The following is a 22132-nucleotide window of genomic DNA, read 5'->3' on the forward strand; positions in this document are numbered from 1 at the left end:
CCATTCTAGATGTAGGAATGCTTTAAAGATGCTTGTTATTTGGAACATGTTTGACAAAGTGAGAGGGACTTGGTAAACATGCTGCCCTGAGCAGAGCCTGTACTAAGTGTGATATAAACTTGTCAATAGGCACTTCTTGGGCGGTTTCGCTCTCTGAAAACCTCGTGCAGAGCAGATAATGGGTAAAACGTTGCTGTTGATGCTAATTACGTGGGGAAACATTGAGTAAATGATTCCTTAAGCCCTACAAATTCAATAGAGCTTAAAATAGTGGATTTTAATATTTGGTAAACGTTGATTTTTCCTTGTAATCTAATCCTTGCAAAACGGTAACGACAAGAAGGTAAGTAGATGCCCTATGGAAAAGAGCGTCTGACAGGTTCCCCCTCTTTACACCCTTCCTTTTCTCTTTTGCTTCTCAGTTGGCCACGTTAAGTTTAGTTCAAGTGAACATTTTAGTTTTTGAGTAAGGCCGCGGCGAACACCAAAACGAAAGGGGTTCCGGTCTCTGCTAGCCTGCAGTTCCACTTCCTAGCCAGTCACCTCCCGGGCCCGGCAGCCCGGCGTCTCGGATCTGGGCTGCAGCCCGGGCGCCCGGAGGTGGGAAGAGAAAGGTGGGGGCAGAGACAGGCGGCTGCGGGAGGCGCGGGAGCGGCCCGTGCGCCAACTTCCACCCCGCCCTCCCAGCCGCGACGGAGAAGCGGCCTGGCCCGCGCCGTCGGTCCCGTGCGCTCCTCCTGGGACGCCGGCCCGACTCCCGAGTCGTCTCCAATTGGCCGTCGGGGAACGGAAGCCGAAGTAGAGCCGTGAACCCGGAAGTGCTTCGCGGCGGAGGCCCGGGCGACTCTTTTGAATGGAATCGGGCTGATTCATCGCCGGTTCGCACAGCCAGAGCCCGGTCGACTCTGAGCCGGAGCCGCTGCCGCCGCGTCACCGCAGCTGGAAGACAAGCGCCCAAACCGCGGCCTCCCGTCCTCGCCCGCCTTCAGGTAAGACCGGGAAGGCAGGCCCCGGCGGGCCGCGGAGGCAGCCGCGCTAGGCCGCTGCCAGCCCCGTGCTTTCCTGAGTCACGTTGCCCAGCCGAGTTGCCGCTGGAGGCCCGGGCCCTGAGGGAGGAGCCCGGGCTCCTTCGTCCTCCCCGCCGGCTGCCCGGGTCTCTGGCCGAGTTAGGTGTGGATGTGGTCTCCTTCCCCCAGGCGTTCCTGCTCCGCTGAATTCTCCACATCTTGGGGACCTCTCCTGCCTGCACGGGAGAGTCCTTGTTTGTGGCCTCTGTGTGTGCTCTGTTGAGACTTACTCCTGTGTTGGAAAACTTCAGAGCAGACAGAGGAAACGAAGAAGAGGGAAAAAAAATTAACTTTCCCTTTGAATGCATGTTTGCTTTCTCACTTGCCCTTCCGATAAGCCTTGACCCCTTTCCTCTTAGTGTTAGGTTTTCAGTTCCCTTGAACAAGCAAACAAAAACCCCGGAGATAGCCTGGTTTTTTAACCTTGAAAATCTTCAAAACAGTGTGGTTATTCCTGCTGTGCCTTTTAACTCAGTACTTTTAATTTGTCTTAATTGAGTAGTAGTTGGTGGATTGATTACATTTCTTGTTTTGAGTAAAGTAGAAATCGGCTCCTGTGTGTTACTTCTGGGAACTTAATTTTCCTGGGGACGTAACTTTGTGTCTGTCAAAAGAAAAATGTAAACTGTTCTAAAGACTCTGAATGTAAATGTAGTGACTGAATGAAAAATTGTTGAAATTAAAATGCTAACCAGAAGTTGATAAAGATTTCATGGGAAAGACGGGGAAGAAGCTTTAAAAATTTAGCATAGAAATAAAGTTTTAAGGTGAAAGTGATTTTTTTCACTGCTCACAAAAGTATGTTTTTAGTGCTGCTGACTTAATGTTTATGAATAAAGCAACAAGATAGTCACCGATAATGTTGAAATAACAAAAAAGAACGGAGTACAATTTTAGTGGAGATTTAAGTGGAGATCTAAGGCTACCAACTTTTGAGGTGTAAGTTGTATATGTTTTAAACAAATTGTATGGGTTATTGTACATTTGACGAAATTAAGATAGACTAATTGTGTGTTAGATGAAATTAAGTGGCTCAGAACTAATTACAGTTAAGATGTGTTGTTTAGTGAAGTGATAGTTAGTGAAAAACCTGAATATTGTCTTGAATTTGTCCCAGAATAAAATTACACCTGGCCAACAGAAGAAAGTTTTCAAGTTATCTTTCAGTGAAGCCTTACTTGTTGAACTTGGGAGATTCTTTTGCCCCAAAGGTGCTTGGTGAATAATACATTGCTGTTCTAATTGAAAAACTGGATTTTAACCTCTCTGACATGGGTTCATTTTATTTTTATACTTGTCATGTAAACCTTGTGTTTACTATCTAAATTCAGAACCCATGTTGGAAAGTCAGTAACAAGAAGCAGTTGTGCTTTTATTTGTTTTCAGTTTTATGGCAATGTTCCTTTTGTAGTTCAGTGTCCACCTGTGAAAGCCTTACCTGAATACTCATGTGATTTCTTACTCATGAACTTGTTGTACACCCTGTTTGTGGCACTCATTTGACATTCATATTCTGCTTTGTGATGTTTTGGTGTCCCCGTCTGTAAAATGAGAATTAGATTAAGTAAGCTCTTCCAGCTCTAAGTTAAGAGTAACAGCAGCAGCAGCAACAGTTGTTGAGTGCCTGTGGATGTTCCAGGCACTACATTAGGTGCTTTGTATGTATTCTTACAACAAACTTGCAGGGTAGGTGTCATCCCCATTTTATAGATGAGGTCTGGAGTCTAGAAGAAGGTAACTTGTTCCAGATCATGAAATGAGTAGGTGGGTGGGTGGTAAGGCCAGGATTCAAATCTAGATCTGATGGCTCCAGAGCCTTTCCGGCTCTACACCGCTGTCCTTTCACTTCATGTCCTTTTCATGGGTTTATAGCATACCTCCCCAGGTAGATGGTAAATTCTTTCAGTGCAAGCCACTAAATTCCTTCGTGGCTCTATTTCTGTGTCACCTTATACACAAGGTAGTATTTAATAAATATTTTACTTGAACGTTGTAATTAGGAAACACCACAAGGTATTTAGGATAATTCCATCCTCACGGTTCTAAACTGGGGAACATCTTGCTTTCAAAATCCTATTTATATAATTAAGTGTTTAATGTTGACTCTTTATATTTCTTGCACTGAAGAAAGCCCTTAAGAAAGTGAGAGAAAGAAGTTCCTAATTACTTTCCACAAATCCGAGAGTGGAGGAATTAGAATACAGCGAGATCACAATTATGGAGTAGTTTAAAAAAGATTTAGCATCAGTCTGAGAAGTAATAGTATTTAGCTGCAGCGTGGGTTGGGGAGTAAAAAATGAAAATTAAAAAAAAGAATGATAAACACAAACAGCTAAAGGCTTCATAATTTTGTTTGAATTTTATGAATTATTGGGATACCAATGTCCCTTGTGAAAATGTTGAAAAGTAGGGGAGGGAAGTCACATTCCAAATCCAGGTTAAGATAATTTTGAAGAATCTATTTTTTAGGGTTGTTGATAGTACCATACATTTCCTATAAATGCTTGAGAACTGATTTAATTCCCACATGAACATGATCCAGCTGTCGGGTTCTAATCAGATATTAACTCAGTTGGGAGATGAAAAAGTGGAAAATCATCAAGCCTTTGAAAGTACTGATACTTATTTTGTACTGTTTTTACCAATTAGGAGTCTAAACAATACTGTATGTGTGATGTATTAGGTATAGTTAAACAGTTTATTCATATTATCTGATAATGTTTTAAGTAAAGTTAGTCATATCATGAATGAGCTCTTGAGTCCTCTGCTTTTTGGTGGGTGTAAGAACTTAATTTAGATCCATAGACCTTTTGTATTGCTTTTATTTCTAAGAATTGGAAGTATTCTCTTTTATCTTACAGTGTAACACTTTGATTTTATGAACCTCTTTGCTAAATTCTGCAAAATGCAAGTCACTCCTCTCCAGTGTGATTCATTTAGTACTGTGAAATATGCCTGGTGTTTTGAAACTTCATTAAGTGGCAAACTATGTGGGAAGAAGGATCTATGTTGGATGAACTGTAGCTGTGTTCATAGGATGGTGGTGCTGATGACAGCAGCTAGCATTCATTGTGTACTTACTGTATGCCAAGCATCGTGTTCAATGTTTTTTGTGTCTGTTGTTTTCTTTAGTCTTCTAAACAACTCTGTGAGGTGGATGCTATCATTATCTCCATTTTGCAGATGAGGAAACTGAGGCTGAGAGAGGTAACTGACCCAACAACACACTAATAAGTGTTAGAGCCAGGATTTGAATCCTGGCACTTGGACTGTAGAGTCGTGGCTCTTTACCCTCATATACCGAGAAAAATAGTCATCACCATTGCCATCTGGGTCCACAAGACCTTTTGGAATTTTTTACACCTTTAAGTCATTTTACAAATTATTTACAGTTGTGAAAATAAAGGGATAGTAAAAAACAACTATATTAGAAATGTTAGTAAAGTTTAAAGGTAACAGATAAAATTTTTATTCTGTATTTTCCTTGTTTTGAAGGTATATGTACCTGAAATGGACAACTCGTTGAATGTAATTAACTGCTCATCATCCATCAGGCGTGAACCTGGAATATAACCATCTTGTAAAAATCAGCTCCACATTTTAAATATGTCTCTAATAGACCCTAGCGTCTGATTTCTTCTACTACTTCTTTTTACACTTACAGTACTTTATATGTGTGTTAAAATATATGTATCATAAAATTTACCACTTAACCATTATTAGGTATACAGTTCATTGGCATTAAGTACATTCATATTGTGGTGCAGCCATCACCAGCATCCATCTCCAGAACTTTTTTATCTTCCCAATTCCAGTACTTTTGAAAATATTGACAGCTCATAATTTTGCTGAAGAGAGGGTGGTCATCATCTTTGCTCGCAAAACATTTCTATTTTTAGATTAGAGTTAATTCAATGATTTTTTTAAATTTCTGCATTATCTGTTTCCTTTTACTCACCTTTGTGTATATATACTTCAGCATTTGTCCACATATGAACTATATCAACGTCATAAAAGATAAGAGAATGAATCACGCATCTCTTTAGCAAAACAGGTTCTTGTTGTAAAATAGTGTGTGATAAAGTACTTCTTGTTGAATGCCTAACTGGGTGAGAATGTCGTATTTCTCTTTGGTCTCAGAAATATATTGTCCACTCATTGATCCTTTTACAAAATAATTTTTTGAGGTGAAATTCACATAATATAAAATTAATCATTTTAAATTGAACAGTTTAGTGTCATTTAGCACATTCATGGTGTTGTGCAACTACCACCTCTATCTAGTTCCAAAACATTTCCATCATTCTAGAGTAAAATCTCTTATCCATTAGGCAGTTTCTCTCTTTTGTTCCCCCTCCCCAGCCCGTGGCAGTCACCAGTCTGCATTCTGTCTCTATGGATTTATATATTTTTGATATTTCATATAAATGGAATCATACACTATGCGACCTTTTGTGCGTAGCTTCTTTCACATAGTATAATGTTTTGAGGTTTATCCATGTTGTAACGTATCAGTACTTCATTCCTTTTTATAGCTGAATAATATACCATACATTCCATTGTGTGTATATACTAGAGTTTGTTTATCCTTTCATCCCTTGATGGATATTTGGGCTGTTTCCATCATTTGGCTATTATGAATAGTGATGTTATAAAAATGCGTGCACACGTGCTTGTTTTGAATATCTGTTTTCAGTTCTTTTGGATGTATACCTGGGGCTGGCCCGGTGGCGCAGCTGTTAAGTGCACATGTTCCGCTTCGGTGGCCTGGGGTTTGCTGGTTTGGATCCTGGATGCGGACATGGCACCGCTTGGCAAGCCAAGCTGTGGTAGGCATCCCATGTATAAAGTAGAGGATGATGGGCACGGATGTTAGCTCAGGGCCAGTCTTCCTCGGCAAAAAGAGGAGGATTGGCAGCAGTTAGCTCAGGGGTAATCTTCCTCACACACAAAAAAAGCATATATACCTAGGAGTGGAATTGCTGGGTCATATGGTAATTCGATGTTGAACTTTTTGAAGAGCTTCCAAACTGCTTCGAGCTGTCATTGATTCTTAAGTTCAAGAAAATTAGTCTAGGATTTTGTCACCTGAATATGCATAGTCTGAGTTTTTGTTTATATTGGTGGTTCTCAACTAGGAGAGATTTTGCCCTTCCAGGAGACATTTGGCAGTGTCTGGAGACATTGTTGATCATCACAGCTGGTTTGGTACTGCTGGCATCTCGTGGGTAGAGGTATGCTGCTAAACATCCTGTAATGCACAGGACACCTTCCTACAACAAAAAATTGTTTGGGCCGGCCTGGTGGCGCAGCAGTTAAGTTCGCACGTTCCACTTTGGCAGCCCAGGGTTTGCCGGTTCGGATCCCAGGTGTGGACATGGCACTGCTTGGCAAGCCATGCTGTGGCAGGCGGCCCACATATAAAGTAGAGGAAGATGGGCACGGATGTTAGCTCAGGGCCAGTCTTCCTCAGCAAAAAGAGGAGGGTTGGCAGCAGATGTTAGCTCAGGGCTAACCTTCCTCAAAACAAAAAAAAAGTTGTTTGATTCTGAACATCAGTAGTGCTGAAGAAACTCTCGCTTATATCATCAATTTTATTGTCATTATTAGAGATGAGTGCTGTTACTTGGTTCTTTACATTCACCTTATGATTGTCTAGTAATTGTGAAACTTTTTTTCTCTCAGTTCTCTCTTTGCCATTATGGGTAGAATATGAAAAAATCTGAATTCTCAACCATGTTCAATGAAAGCTATTAGGAAGACTACAAAGATGATGTCTCTAGTTTTTTATATCTTTTTGAAAGATGAAGCAATGCTTTGGGCAGCACAATAAAAACTGAAGGATGATGCAATAGCTGTAATGTATTTCACTATTGCATCATTTTGGACTATTCTTATCATTCTTCATTTTCTTGTTTTTTTAGTCTTTTTTGGCATAGTTGGGAATAATTGATTAAGAAATGATGAAATAATTCCTAGAATAATGAAATGACAGACTTTCAAGATAGAGGAAAAATGACATCACTAAGATTCCATAATATTTCGTAGATTAGTAATAATGTACATTGGACTTATGTGGTAAATGCACAATATTCTGTTAAAAAATGAGTAAATTTTCTCTTTGTTCTTTGAAATACCCTAGAAAGATTAAAAGTCATGAACTGTCAGTCCTTACTTATAATTAGGACTGCTCAAAAAAGAAACTTACAAACAAAATTTGGATACAGGGTTAATCACTATGCTGGATTGCTCCCTGGGATGGTATTTCATTCCATTTTGATTTCTAGTTTGCTTGTAGGAATTTTGCATCTTTCAAAGCTCTTGGCATATTTTTCTCCTTAGTTCTCAAATTAATTATATCTTATTTTATTTATTTATTTTTTTAGGAGAGAGAGAAAAAAAATACTTCAAAAAATTATACCTGCCAGTATTAGCAAGAGCTTACCTTCAGAAGAAATTTGTCAAATTCAACAAATTGAAGCTTACCACCACAAGAGTTGTAGTTACTGACCAGGTGAGAATTAAGAATGTCTTTTACTTCTGCGTATTCTTTCAGGATATGTTATAAAGATATTTGAAAATGTATCATTTTTAACAGACATCAAATTATAAATGTGTGATAGATAACCAGATGTAAGGACTCATGAAGGTCATTTAGATAACTAACATTTTTGTTCTTGTTTGCTTTCTATAAACTTTAAAAAAAAGTGTGATTTAGAACATTTATTAATATACTTCCATTCCAAATGTTACTATTTTTATTAAACCCGATTATCTTAAATGTTTTAGTTTGTTAAATATTTTTTCCTGTTTGCTGAGACATCTGATTTTGCTAAAAACACAAATTTGACCTGCCAGATTTTCTTTCCCTCTGCTCCCCACATTGCTCGTGTATATTCACAGCATCTGGAGTCTGTGTAAAGTCATCAGAAACAACACGGGGGGAATAGATAAACTGAACACAGCTGGGAATCGACTTTGGCCTTGAATATATATAATGTCTAAAGTATACTGTATGTTGTTTGATTTTTTTCCGTTTGTTCTTTTAAGTTTGTGAGCTTGAAATGATCCAAGAGAAAATTTTTTTCCTTCAGTAATGTATTCTAGAGAAATGTGTTTAATATTTTAAAATATACAATTTTTTTTCTCCTCTGTCTACAGCCTGTAAAAAGTGCTATGTATTGAATGGCATATTTGAATTAAGGAATTTTAATGAGAATTTGATGGAGATTTTATTTGTAAATGTTGCTGTTAGGAGGATGAGTTAAGGTTGTAAAGCGGAAATTTTGTCTGAACCATCAAGTTTTCTTATGTGCCTTTTCATTTTTTAAAATGAGTTTATGCATTGTGAATCTCACAAACTTGTTCAGTGAAACAAGGCAGACGCAAAAAGTATATGGTTTTGTTTATATAAAATTCAAATCCAGCAGAACTAATCTCTGCTGTTGGAAGTTGGAATTCTACCTTTGCAGGGTAGCAGAGACCAGGAACGGGGCCTGAAAGGTGTTCTTGGGTGCTGATAAGGTTCTGTTTCTTTATCTAGGTGGTGATTATGGGGGTGTGTTCACTTTGTGAAGATTCCATGGCTGTATCGTTTGTGTACTTTTCTATATGTGGACTTGAACAAAGTTTGCAATATTAATGTTGTTAAATGTTCACAGGGTTAAATTGTTAGAAGGATTCAACAAACATGATTAGATAGTAATGTAGTGACATGAGTACAATATTGAGTTTTAGTTTGTGTAATAGTTCTAACTAGTAAGACAACAAGGACAAATAACTGAACTAATATATTAGCATTTAATTTAGAATATAATTTGGACTAATACCATTTTCTAAAGCATGCACTTAGGAAGGAGAGGAATTTTAAGGCATTAGCAATTTTCAAGTTGAAAAATATGCTTCTTTGACATGTTTAAAGTATTTAGTTGTGCTGATACTAATTTTTTGTAATTTGATTACTCATTTTTGTGTATTTGAGGCCATATTAGTGCCCTTGCTATTTCTTTTCTTTGATTTCTTCTGTTTTTCAAGCTTATAAGAGTGTCTTCTGTAGTTATTACAGACGTAAAAAACAAATCAGATTGATATTTCAAAGTTAATCCTCTTTGTATTGATTAACTCTAAAATTTGCTTGATGAAAAAGGTGTGTGTCTCCACAACATCTGAAATAAAACAAAATATCTGTATGGGTTCTAGAACACTATCTTAATGCATTTAATGTTTACTTTATAATATTTCTTTTAGTATAATGAGTTCACTTTTAAAAAGCCTTTGATGCTAATTCAGAGATCCATAATCTGCTCACAATGTCTTTCACATGTAGTTTTGATGATAACTGACAAGCTGTAAGTTAATTAGCACAGAACTTACTAATGAGGATGTTAAAATTTAATTTAAAAGTGAGGTTTTTTATTTGTACACTCTGGACAAATTGAAGGAAATTCAATCATACATATGATAAGCATTTCAGGCACTTTTTCCTCATTCAGGTACTTTATTAGATAACAATAAGAAAATATAATTAACTTAATGATAGCAAAGTTTTGAAAGTATGCTAAGATTGCTTGTCTTTAAAACTGGGGATAACCCAAAACCAAAGCAGTAAAATAAGGTCTGTTAATTAGCATGGAAGACAGCTTCTTGAATTAATATGTGGTGTTAATTAACAGGAAGTCTGATGTTGTGTTGTAATTACCACCAATATTTTTGACATACTGAGTGACTGAAGGTGAATTATATAGATAGCAATTGAGTAAACACTTTTGTGCTTAGGAACGTTTTCCTTTGTTTCTGTTTTCTAGAAATATGGACAGACTTCTTAGACTTGGAGGAGGTATGCCTGGACTGGGCCAGGTTAGTATATAGATTCTCAATATTTCTTTGTGTGTAAACTACAAGCCTTTCTCTACTTATCCAAAGAGAAAAGAAATCACTCCCAAGAAAATTGCCTCACACATAATCTTATGGTAAGAAGCTCACCTTATTGCTGGTTGCTGTATTGCAACACGAAATATCATGTGGAGAGCATTTTCTATTAATTTAATTTTCTCCTAGGAATAAGAATTTTCTCTATTTGCTTTGATTTAAAATTTTGGGTTATGCGAGATTATCAAACTTGGCTTTTAGTGAAAAAAAAAGGATTCAAAATAGCTTATTTCTGGGTTTACAATGTAGACTTTAGAAGTAACACATGAAAAGTAAACATGGCGTACTCTTGGCAAGATCCAGAAAACTGACCCATAGAATATTTGTATGTATAGTCTTAACACTGATAAATTACTTCTGGTAATTATGATACATGGATGAATTAATAAGTAAGTAATGTCTTCCTTTTTTCTTTAAATTTGGTATATATAGTTTCTTTTACATTCTTATTAAAATTAAGTGAACTTTCGGTTGTTTTAATATTATCAATTCTCTTGTTCCAAAGGCAAATGGATAGATTTCTAGATAGATTTCTAGATTTCTCTCAGGATATTCTATCTGCTTTTAGCTAAAGAAGAAATTTCTGCCTCTTTTGAGTTCTACATTGATTATTTTTCCAGTCCTCCGTTTACAAAAGAGATGACTATGTGCTATTCTTTTCTTTAGACTTTTATGTAATGTATTGTTTTGTGACCAAATTTGTGGAATATTTTTATAACCACTTTTAGAACCCTTTTAGTTACCAGTTTTCCCTTATTTCCATATCACTATCAATTGCTTTGTCCTTCGTTCAAAGCAGTCTATATGTTGTATGAGAAACAGTTTTGTTTGAGATTTCATGAAGTTTTCAGTGTTTTGGAGTCATTTTTACAAGAATTCTTTGATTAGGTCTATCATAGTTTATGACTAATAAACCTTTTGCTTTTGGAAAGTTGAAATCATTTTATGATTCTATGTTGCATTCTTGCATAGACTTAAGTTACTTTTCGTTTACTTTTGTTGGTTTTGAGTATTTCTTATGTTCCTTTATTGTCAGCCTATTTCTTCATTTTTGTAAAATCTTTGTAATCCATTCTCTTAAGAGGCCTAAGCCTCTCTGAATTTGACCCTTCCAAAGCTGCTTCCATGCTTTTGTGAACATTATAGAATTTCCCTAACTGATTCTAAAATTAGCAATAACAATATTGAGGCATATGAAAGTATCAGAAGTGAGCTGAGGTGGTATATAGGTACTACAGATACCTGCAAATTATAGGTGAAGATGTTGCCTTAGTAGAATTCTTAAGGGAAGTTGGATCAAATTTAAATACCAATAAACTTTCCTTAAATATTAGATGCAATAAATTATATATCCATCTTGGAGATCTGTGCTGGGAAATTGGTGGACATGAAATAATGATTTTACTGACCACAAATTGAGCTACATCATGTCTCAATGACTATTACAAACCTTTGCAATAAGTGGGACACTAAATGTTGGTTCAATAACCTCTCCTCAGAGTCTGATAATTTAGTCAGCCCTTGTGCCCTCAGTTTGTATTCTTATTTGAACTTAAAAGTATGTTGCTTGAGAATCTGTCATTTTATATGTGTGTTTCATCTTGCTGACTAGATGATAAACTCTTAAGGGAATAATTTGTGGGATTGTTATTTCTGTGATATTTCTTTTATCAAATACTAGATGTTCAATGATTAATTTTTTTCCTAAAATTTTTATTTTACTCTTGATCTAGACTAATTTGATAAATACTTATGTTCTTTCTGTAACATGAAATGTTAGGTATTTTTTTTTTTTAATAAACAGGAATAAAGCGTTAGGTGTATTGCTTTATTTTTAAGAAGTCGTCTAAGATCTTTGGATTGATAATAGCTACTCTTTCCATTAGATAATGCATAGCAGCCAGTAAAAGTAGAAAAGGAAACAGAAGTTGCTTTGTTCCTCCAAAAATCGGTGGGAAATGTTACTTAAATGTTACTATTTAATGGAAAAGGCAGAATTTCCTCCTAAATAGGGGCAATGTACTTGCTGGTAAGTTTGCAAATCGCCCTTATTTAAAATAAGAGAATAGGAGCAGAACAGCGTTCTCCATCCGTTCTAATGACTCAACTTTCTCTGAGTAGAGGTGACCTTTCTCTTTTCCATGGCTAATCCTTCTACTTGTTCTCTGATCCCATCCTCTCTTGAAACCTTGCTCATCCCACTCGCCCCTTTCTCTGCCTACAAAGATGTTTGTCTCCTGTATCCAAGAAACAACAAACCTTCACTACATCTTGCCATTGAACCTTTTCTTCCATTTATTTCTAGAATTCCTGAAATAATAGCTTATACTCACATATTTTATTTCCTTACCTCCATAGATTCCCAGGAGAGTATATTCTGGCCTCCTCCTCCATTACTGTACTGGAATTGTTCAAATCACCAAGTCTCTTGGCCTACTTTTAGTTCTCTTTTAACTAAACTTCACAATGTCCTTCTTAAAACACTCTTCTATTAGCCTTATCATGGTACTTTTTCCTAGTTCTTCACTATCGTGTCTATACTACAAAAAAACTTGAAGGTTTTTTTTTAATATTACATTTTTAAATGTTAATACTTGAACAGTGGTGGGTTAAAATCATTAAATCTGTCCACAATCCCCTACTGTAATATAACTTGTCAGTAGTTTGAAACAGAAATAAACATGTTTTATTAGAACTGTTAAAAATTTTAAACTAATAGCCTCATTTCAAATGTGTTTTTTTATTTACCTTGCTAAAGTGCTTATGAACTTGAAATTACTAAAAGATGTGAGATGATTGTATTAAAAGCATTTACTGCTGTAATTTGGCTACTTGCTTGTCTTTATAACTATACTAATTTAGGTCTTTGCAACTAAACTATTTCCAAAAGAAGTGAAGACAAAACCCAAGAGATGGGCATAGCCAAAGCATAGTCTTCAGTCTCTGAAAGTTACGGTTTAATTCTCTGAGTCTATTTTAGCTTTAGAAACACAGTAAGCTTAAAAGTAAATGAAACTTATGTAAAATGTCAGTAGCATTTGTTGTCTTCTATTTGAATTTGTTAGGCCAGTATTTTGTTTTCTTTTGGTCAAGAAGATTGGACCTCAGCTAACATCTGTTGCCAATCTTCCTCTTTTTGCTTGAGGAAGATTGTTGCTGAGCTAACATCTGTGCCAGTCTTCCTCTATTTTTTTGTATGTGGTGGGACGTCACCACAGCATGGCTTGATGAGTGGTTTGTAGGTTTGCACCCAGATTCAAACCTGTGAACCCTGGGCTGCTGAAACAGAGCACATGCACTTAACCACTATGCTGCTGGGTTGGCCCCAATTAGGCCGATATTTTAAGTTTCTGTCATGAGTGTTATGCTATAGGGAATATCAAGGTAAACAAGAACATTGTTATTTAAGCTAGAGGCTTTACATTCTTGTAGACACACAGCAATTATATATTAAGTGCCTGGCACATATTAACTACTTTGAGTTGGTGAATGAGTAAAATACTAGTGCTCATTATAAATAATATGATTTGTAAGTATAGTGGATGTAGGGTTTGATTTTTTCCACAAAAAGAATTGAGGAAACAATGTTTGAGATAAATTTTGGAATATATGCCAAGACATATCCAGAAAGGCTGGAGAATAGGCAATGTGAGGAGAAATAATGGGAAAAGAAGCTGGTAAAGGAATTTGGAGTAGTTTATGAAAGGTGTTAAATGTCGTTCTTAGTGATTTTTACTTTTTTTCCCATAGGTGTTGTAGTTTCATGAAGTTTTTTGTAGCAGAATTGTAAAATAATTCAGTCTGCGTTTTTGAAAATTAATTCTAGTGGTAGTTTGGAGAATAGGCAGAAGGGAAGAGATTGAAGGCAAAGTCATCAATTATGTAAAATATTTTTGACTTTTAACCTTCCAGGCACATAGTAGGATTATACTTTTCCATCATTTTTGAAGTTACCCCAACCATGATTTTGCTTTGACCAGTGAGTGGAATGTGAGTTGGAAATGAGCAGGTTACTTTTATTTATTTATCTATTTTTCCTTTCTTTTCTTTTCTTTTTTTTTGAGGAACATTAGTCCTGAGCTAACTGCTGCCAATCCTCCTGTTTTTTCTGAGGAAGACTGGCTCTGAGCTAACATCCGTGCCCATCCTCCTCCACTTTATATGTGGGATGCCTACCACAGCATGGCGTGCCAAGCAGTGCCATGCCCACACCCGGGATCCGAATCAGCGAACCCCGGGCTGCCAAAGTGGAACGTGCTCACTTAACTGCTGTGCCACCGGGCCGGCCCCAGGAGCAGGTTACTTTTAGATGGAAACTCTAAAAGTGAGTGTGTGATTTGCCTGCCCTGGTAATCAAGGAAGCATGGAGATGGAACCTCTCTTAGCTGGGTCCCTGAGAGAGAATGCCATATAACCTGCGAGTCATAAATCTTATGATTTTTGTGTGAAATGCCCTAATTTCTTTTGTCTCCAGTTTTTGTTTTAAGAAACATGGTATAGACATATGCAGGCCTATGTTACTTATAAGTAATCATTTTGTGTCTCTCTGATACAGAGCTCAGTAATTTCCAGATTCAAAAATAAGGGAAAATAGTGTAGGTGAGTGATCAGAGAAGGCTTTCTGAAAGTGGTGAGATGTAAGCTGCATTTTGAAGGATTATTTCAGGTGGCTAAATTTTAAAGAGTAACTTCATGAATTGGATATGATCTATTTTATTTGTTATACCTCTCAAATCCACACAGTATATGGATTTTGTATATATAAATAATAACCATTTTTCTAGTTTCCTATTATGGGTCTTGGAGTAGAAATGTTCTTTCAATTATTTGTCTTTTAGGTTTTTGGTCTAATATTTTATAGAAAGGATTAATTTATAGCACTGGGAAAAATGATTGGAATAAATGAAGAAATAATACTGTTTTCATACATGAGGGATCTTAATATCACATGCCTGTTCTCTGATTAATCATAAATTCAATGCAATTCCAATAAAAATACGAACTAGAATTTTCATGAGATTAGGAACTGATTCTAAGATTCATATAGGAGAAAACAATCCAGAAATAGCCAAAAAGTTATTAGAAAGGAAAAAGGAACTTGTTCTACCAAATATCAAAATATATTTTAATGCCCTGTGACTCAATTAGTGTTGTATTGGTATAGAGATAGTCAGGTAGATCAGTTTAATCGAATAGAAAGCCCAGAAATAGACTCATGCATGTCTGGGAGCTTGATTTGTGATAGAGAGGGTGTTAAAAATTAGTGTGGGACGAGAAGCCTGCTATTAAATGCTGCTGAAGAAAGTGGCTTTCTGCATGGGGAGAAAACTAATATTAGATTCCTACCTTATTCTATATACAAAAATGTACACCATATGGATTGAAGACCTAACTGTGAAAATCAAACTATAATTTTGGAAGACACACCCATTAGGATGGCTGTTATCCAGAAAAACTGGAAAATAACAACTGTTGGTGAGGATGTCAAGAAATTGGAACCCTTGTGCATTACTGGGTAGGAATGTAAAATTGTGTGACCTCTGTGGAAAATAGTTTGGGGGGTCCTCAAAAAATTAAACATGGAATTACCATATGATCCAGCAATTCCATTTGGCTATAAACCTCAAAGAATTGAAAGCAGGGACTTGAATAGATATTATTCACAATAGCCAAAAGGTGGAAGCAACTTGTGTCTATGGATGGATGAATGGATAAACAATACGTCGTATATACATACCATGGAATATTATTCAGCCTTAAAAAGGAAGGAAATTCTGACACATGGTACAACATGGATAAACCTTGAATACATCATGCTAAGAGGAATAAGCCAGTCACAAAGGGTCAAATATTGTATGATTCCACTTACATGAGGTACTAGAGTAGTCAGATTCATAGAGACAAAAAGAGGGAAAAAAATGGTGGTTGCCAGGGGTTGGGGTGGTATAGTGGAGTGGGGACTGAGTGTTTAATGGGTACAGAGTTTCAGTTTTGGAAGGTGAAAAAGATCTGGAGATGGATAGTGGTGATGGTTGCATGACTGTGAATGTAATTAATGCCACAGAACTGTACACTTAAAAATGGTTAAAAATGGAAAATTTTCTTATGTATATTTTACCACAATAAAAAATTCGATTACCTTGTCTTTAAAATGAGATTAATAATATTTACTTTAGATGATTCTTATAAGGATTACATAAACTAACATGTGAACATGTTAGACACACAATAGATAGCCCCAAAAAATATGTTTTTGGAAGAAAACTTTGTCTTTATGACCTCAAAATAGAAAAGCATTACTCAAATGAAAAGATTGGTAATTCTCCTACCTCAATGCATTACTAACTCTTGTCCAAACGGAGACATTAGAAACAAACTTAAAAGACAAACAGTAAAGGGAGGGAAGATATTTGCAACATTCATCTGCAACACTTTTGGCAGAACTATAAATCAGGAAGACAAAAAAAAAGCTCATAGAGAAAAGAACATGAAATGGTAATTTGTAGAACGAGAATTGCCAATAAGCATATGAAAAGACTCAACCTCACTGTATATCAGGGAAATGTAAATTAAAACAAATGTTAGTTGTTTTTTTTAATAAACTGTTATATTAAGTGTTAATAAAGATTTTGGGAAGCAGAAATTCTCATAGAAGGTTTTTTCTTAAGGCAGGTGTGGATGTGGGAGCTGGTTGAAGATTGTATCTCAGTGCTTAGAACACTGCCTGGCAACTAGAAGACTATAAATGTCTGTTGAATGAACATGCTGTCTATGGAGTATAAATGGTTAAAGTCACTTTGGAAAGCAGTTTGACAGTATCTAGTAAAGTTGAAAATGCTGTAACTTCTGTGACTCAGAAATTCTGTTTATTCACTTCAGAGAAACTCTTACACATGTGTATCAGGAGATAATGTTTAAGGGTATTCATTATGACATTGTATTATTGAGAAACTGCAAAATACTTAAATGTCTATCTGTGGCAAAATGTGTTATGATGGAATATTATGCAGCAGTTAAAATGAACTAGATTCTATATATCAATATGCATTATGATGTTATAAACATATTAAGAGAAAAATTCTAGTTGTAGAGAGGTATATACAATATGAAAGCATTAACATTAATTTAAAAAACAAAATGCTTTTTCTTAAGGCTGTATAACTTTTGAGTAAAAGTATTACAAGTTCTACAGCAGCACTGTCCAACAGAACTTTAGGCAAGGATGGAAATATTCTGTATCTGCACTGTCTAATACCATAGCCAGTAGCCACATGTGGTTACTAATGAAGACTTTGAAATGTTACTGGAGCAACTGAAGAGCTGAATTTTAAATTTTATTTAATTTTAATTAATTTAAACTTAATAGCCTCGTGTAGTTATTTGAATCCATGAGCTACGCCTAGTGTGACAGAAGAACTAAATTTTTAATTTTATTTAAATTTAAATAGTCACATGTAGCTAGTGACTACCATATTGTACATCACAGAGTTAGATAATCCACACCAAATTCAGAGAAGGGAGGGAGGCAAAAGGAACTTCCACTTCATATATAATGTTCTCTCTTTTTTTTTTGAGGAAGATTAACCCTGAGCTAACATCTGCCACCAAGCCTCTTCTTTTTGCTGACGAAGACTGGCCCTGAGCTAACATCGTGCCCATCTTTCTCTGTTTTATGTGGGACACCTGCCACAGCATGGCTTGACAAGCAGTGCGTAGGTGTGCACCTGGGATGCGAACTGGCAAACCCGATCCACCAAAGTGGAATGTGCGAACTTAAGCACTGCACCAGTGGGCTGGCCCCTAATGTTCTCTTTTTTCAATAAAGAAAAAAAACTAAAGCAAAAGAACAAGTCAATGAATAACATTAAATAACATTTTTCTTTAGTACTTTTTAAAAAAGCCACCAAGTAAAACAAAATCAGAAATTTGTTTTTAATTTATTTCTCAAGACTTTTTTTCATGTCTTAAGCATTCCGTATTCTCCCCCAGTCTTGGAGTTGAAGAGGATAACACTAGTGAGGTGGTCAGAGACTAGATCATGTAGGGTCTTGTAGAAAATTCTCTTCTGAGTGAGTTGAGAAGTCAGAGATTTTTGAGCAAAGGAGTTTTGCTCATCAGACTTATATTTTTGAAGAACCTGGAAACTCTGGAGTTGAGACATAAGGCAAGAATGAAAGCAGAGACAAGAAGCTACTACAATACTATTTTAAAATAAATGACAGATTATGATGTTTTATTTTTATTGTGTATCTGCTAGAGAAATTCTTGTGTGGCTTGAGCCAGCATAGATTAATATGTACAGTTAATCTTCATACCTGTCACATTTGAAATGAAACCTTTATTTACTACTAGTGCAGTAGCATGAAAATGAGCAGATGTTTACAAAAGGCTTTTTGAGTTCTGTTTCTGTTCCTTGAGCTCTTTAGCCTGTGTGTATTGACCATTTTTATATACTGATGGATGTTTCTGGTTACCTTTTTCCTCCCTTTTATTCTTTGAACGTGTCCTGATGTGATCCTCTGAACATTTACAAAGAGCCTTTATAAACGTTGGTAGATTAATTTGGCCATTTTTCTTCCTATTAAGAAGTAGGGAAGGGTCAAGAAATTTTAATTGTTTTATTTCTTTGCTTAACTAGAAATAGTGATTTTGCTTTAGAAACAAAGCAAAACTATAAGATGCCTTTAATTTTTTTTCACTTGCTATTCTTGTCATGTAATAATTTTATTATTTTTAAAAGTATAGTTCCTAATTATTCTATTCATGTACTTGAGCTGATGTTTCTACTGTAGAAAATTAGGAAAGAGGTCAGGTCAAAAGCATGCTAATTAGAGCACACTCTTTCTAGTTGTCATTGTAGTGTGATTCTTCTGAATAGATGTTAAACCCCATGAAAAATGTTGTGCTTCTGAGAGTTCTCAAATCTACGCTTCAGATTTCTCAAATAAGTAAAAGGGAAATAAATTCCTGGTGGGTGCAGTATGGTTAATTTGTGTCATTTTATTTGAACATTCTAATTGTGACTGTTCTTTCAAGGGGAAAGGTCTTTGACACTTGTGAATGTTACATTTCTATTTTGATATGAAATTACCACAAATGATTTTGTTTGAGTTTTTTAGAACAAAGAACATAAAATGATGTCTTTTCAATTACGGTGAAATTGTCTTCCAAAATTAATCACATTCTGATGAAATAGAAAATCAGAATTATGAGGAAAAATGAAATGTTAAGATTTTAGATTTGAAGTCAAGGATATGATGGATCTATGACATCTGATGCCGTGTTTGGTAGAAAGGGTATATGGGATGAGAAACAAGATACTTCTGTCCAATGTAGGAAACTAAGATATTACAATATAATCTTAATATTCCAAATGTATGGGATGTTATCATCCAATTTTGATTTCACTGTAGTTGGTGCACCTGGTTCCACAGTTTCTGGATACTTCCTTCCTATTTGCAGTTTCTGGTTACTACACACATTTCATAATTTCTATTTTATAGACTAAATGAGACTTTGAATATTTATAGCTCAGTCTTTCTACAAGGCTTTTCCTTGGGGGTTTCCTTTGGGACTGTGAAAATTATAGCAGTATAAGGAGATAGCCAGATACTCTGAATAGGGAACGTAATTATCAGTGGGATCTAGAGCAGATGTATGGATCTGTAAAAGCACCCACATTTTTTCTCTTTTTTTTTTTTTTGAGGATGGTTAGCTCTGAGCCAACATCTGTCGCCAATCCTCCTCTTTTTACTAGGAAGACTGGCCCTGAGCTAACATCCATGCCCATCTTCCTCTATTTTATGTGGGATGCCTGCCACAGCATGGCTTGACAAACAATGCGTAGGTCCACACCCAGATCTGAACCCGAGAACCTCGGGCCACTGAAGCAGAACGTGCGAAGTTAATGGCTGTGCCACCGGGCCAGCCTGTGAGAACCCGTATATTTTGACAGTTGTATCAGGATTCCCCTGTAGAATTTATAGAAGTGGGGTGGGAGAAGGCTGAGAGCCAAATGGACTAATGCTGAGTGCCTCTCATGTTTTGATGTGAGTTGTTCTATGTATCTAATCTCCTCCTTTAATCCTCACAACAATCCTATATGTGTAGGGATCATTATCTCCTTATTATTGGGTCAAGTCACGGAACTTAAGAAGTGGAGCTAAAATAGGAATACAAGTCTTTCTGATGCCAAACCGTATTCTACATCAACATTTCCTCGGATAATAATCTATACTGTTGTCACTGGCTACAAGCTTCATAAATTGAACCTTAAATAGTCTGGAAATCTTTATTTCAAAATGTAGGTGAAGAGTAAGACACTTGCTTTTTAAATTTTTAGGAGACCTAAAATATCTGAGATGGTTTTTCTTTATTATGACACATAATACTTGGGCTATGTTTTAAGAATATTTAAGGAATGAGTGAATATTTCATTTGTTTTATTCCCTATGATAATGTATATCTTGATATATTGATAAAGGTAGAGGATACAAATAGTAGACATTTTAAAGAAGGTTTACATTTTTTAATTCCTTTTAGTTTATAAAACATTTTCCTTACTATTTAGAAACTGATTAGTGCTCTAAGCTAATTGCCAAAATATGTTGTTTTGTTAAAAGAAATAATTTTGGGAGAGAGGCTTCTCTTATTAAGCTAATTTGAATGACCAGTCTTGTTGTACCTTGACTTGTAATAATGAAAGAAGAGGTACAGAGAGCTGTTTTATTTGAATAATAGACTTGCCAATTAGCCATCAAGTGCTTCCATCTGTGAAATTGTTGATCAGATGGGTTAGCTGGGATGTTTCCAGACTAGGGCATCATAAATGGCACTTGAAAACTGTCACTTTGATGGTGAGGTTTCAAGTATTACACTGTTTGATGCTGTGGAACCTTTTTTTCCTTTTGCAGTACCATGTTTTTTTAGAACATACTGATCCCACTTATGAATTCTGTGGCATCAAGAGAACTTGGGAGACCTGCCACTGATGTAAAGTTCTGCTTAATCTGCTGCTCTGGCCTGTGCTGAGATTAAACCAGAGTGTTAACAGTTTCTTTCATGGCCTTCACAATAATGTTGGTTGGTGATCTGACTGGCACAGGCAGGCGATGCTTGTTGCCTGTGGGCCATGGAGCTGGCATGCATTGGCAAGTTTCTTTGCACTTTCCCGTTAATATAAACTCATTTTCAAATGCCTCACTCCCTTAAATGAGTGTGTAGTAGTCTAAGGTCACATAGGTGTTGAGATTTCTACATGTGAAAATTGTGTGAATTAAATTTAACATCTGTCCTATAAATTTTTTAAGGATTTAAATTAGTTATTGGTAATTATTACATTTAAAAATTTGTTTAATAGTAACTTGGAAATACAAATTTCTAGAAATAATTGTTATGTGTCCTTCCTCGCTATGCCACATCTTCTTTGCTTGGTCTTATATTTTGTAGGATGTTTTCCTTAGTAAGCTGACTTTCTTGAATGATTGTGGATATGGTTAGATATTGGCGTCTCTGAATGACATTACTATCTGATAGGACTGTACCATGCTTTTCTTTTTCCACAAACCCAGATTCCTGAAATTTGGGCAGGCTTCCTGGTCACCAGTCTGTGTGGGGACAAATTCATGCCCATGTCACTTTGTGGACACCAGCTTGGCCTTCTGTCTGCACTGGCACAGATCTTTGACCTGTGTAAACTCACTATGTATTGGGCAATGATGAAAGGCCATGCTCTGGAGCTAGACCAGATCTAATTGGTGGCTGAGATCCATGGAAGAGGAAGAGAGAATGAGAATGCAGTGTCAGTGTGAAGGAAAGTGGACGGTTTGGGATCTTAATTCCTATTCATTTTTCTTCCAGGGTAGATTTTCATATATTAGCATCATCCCGAGGCCCTTCACCCTCCCAGAGTTGACCGTCTCCCAGTGAGAGAAAAGTATCGATTCAAATGTTTTGTTGTTTGTTTTTTTGGAGTACTGACCACTGTGCCTTTTTCATCTCAAAGGTTTGGCTGTTGTTCCCTCTCCTAGTCAAAAACATGCAGTAGTTAGTAAATAACATTGATTAAACAACGTCTTGGTTTTACATTTGAGGAAATTGAGGCATATAGCAATTATGCCGTTTTAAGTAACTTGTTC

The 22132-nt window shown here is 36.2% G+C and overlaps 1 protein-coding gene across 2 annotated transcripts in view; it reads left to right on the forward strand.

Moving 5' to 3' along the window:
* Window positions 1–847: 847 nt before the first annotated feature.
* The window catches only part of PSMD14 (proteasome 26S subunit, non-ATPase 14), a 93554-nt gene continuing 72269 nt past the window's right edge, over window positions 848–22132 (forward strand). Inside the window, exons 1-3 of one of the 2 annotated variants that reach the window (XM_046658977.1) lie at window positions 848–989; window positions 7454–7581; window positions 9872–9923. In XM_046658977.1, coding sequence (XP_046514933.1) covers window positions 9876–9923 — 48 coding nt within the window. In that variant the 5' untranslated portion in view covers window positions 848–989; window positions 7454–7581; window positions 9872–9875. Of the gene's footprint in view, window positions 990–7453; window positions 7582–9871; window positions 9924–21854; window positions 22000–22132 lie in introns of those variants that run through there. The other variant, XM_046658976.1, reaches the window with a different exon arrangement.

The sequence above is a fragment of the Equus quagga genome, chromosome 4, assembly GCF_021613505.1.
Source record: "Equus quagga isolate Etosha38 chromosome 4, UCLA_HA_Equagga_1.0, whole genome shotgun sequence".
Taxonomy (NCBI): Eukaryota; Metazoa; Chordata; class Mammalia; order Perissodactyla; family Equidae; genus Equus; species Equus quagga.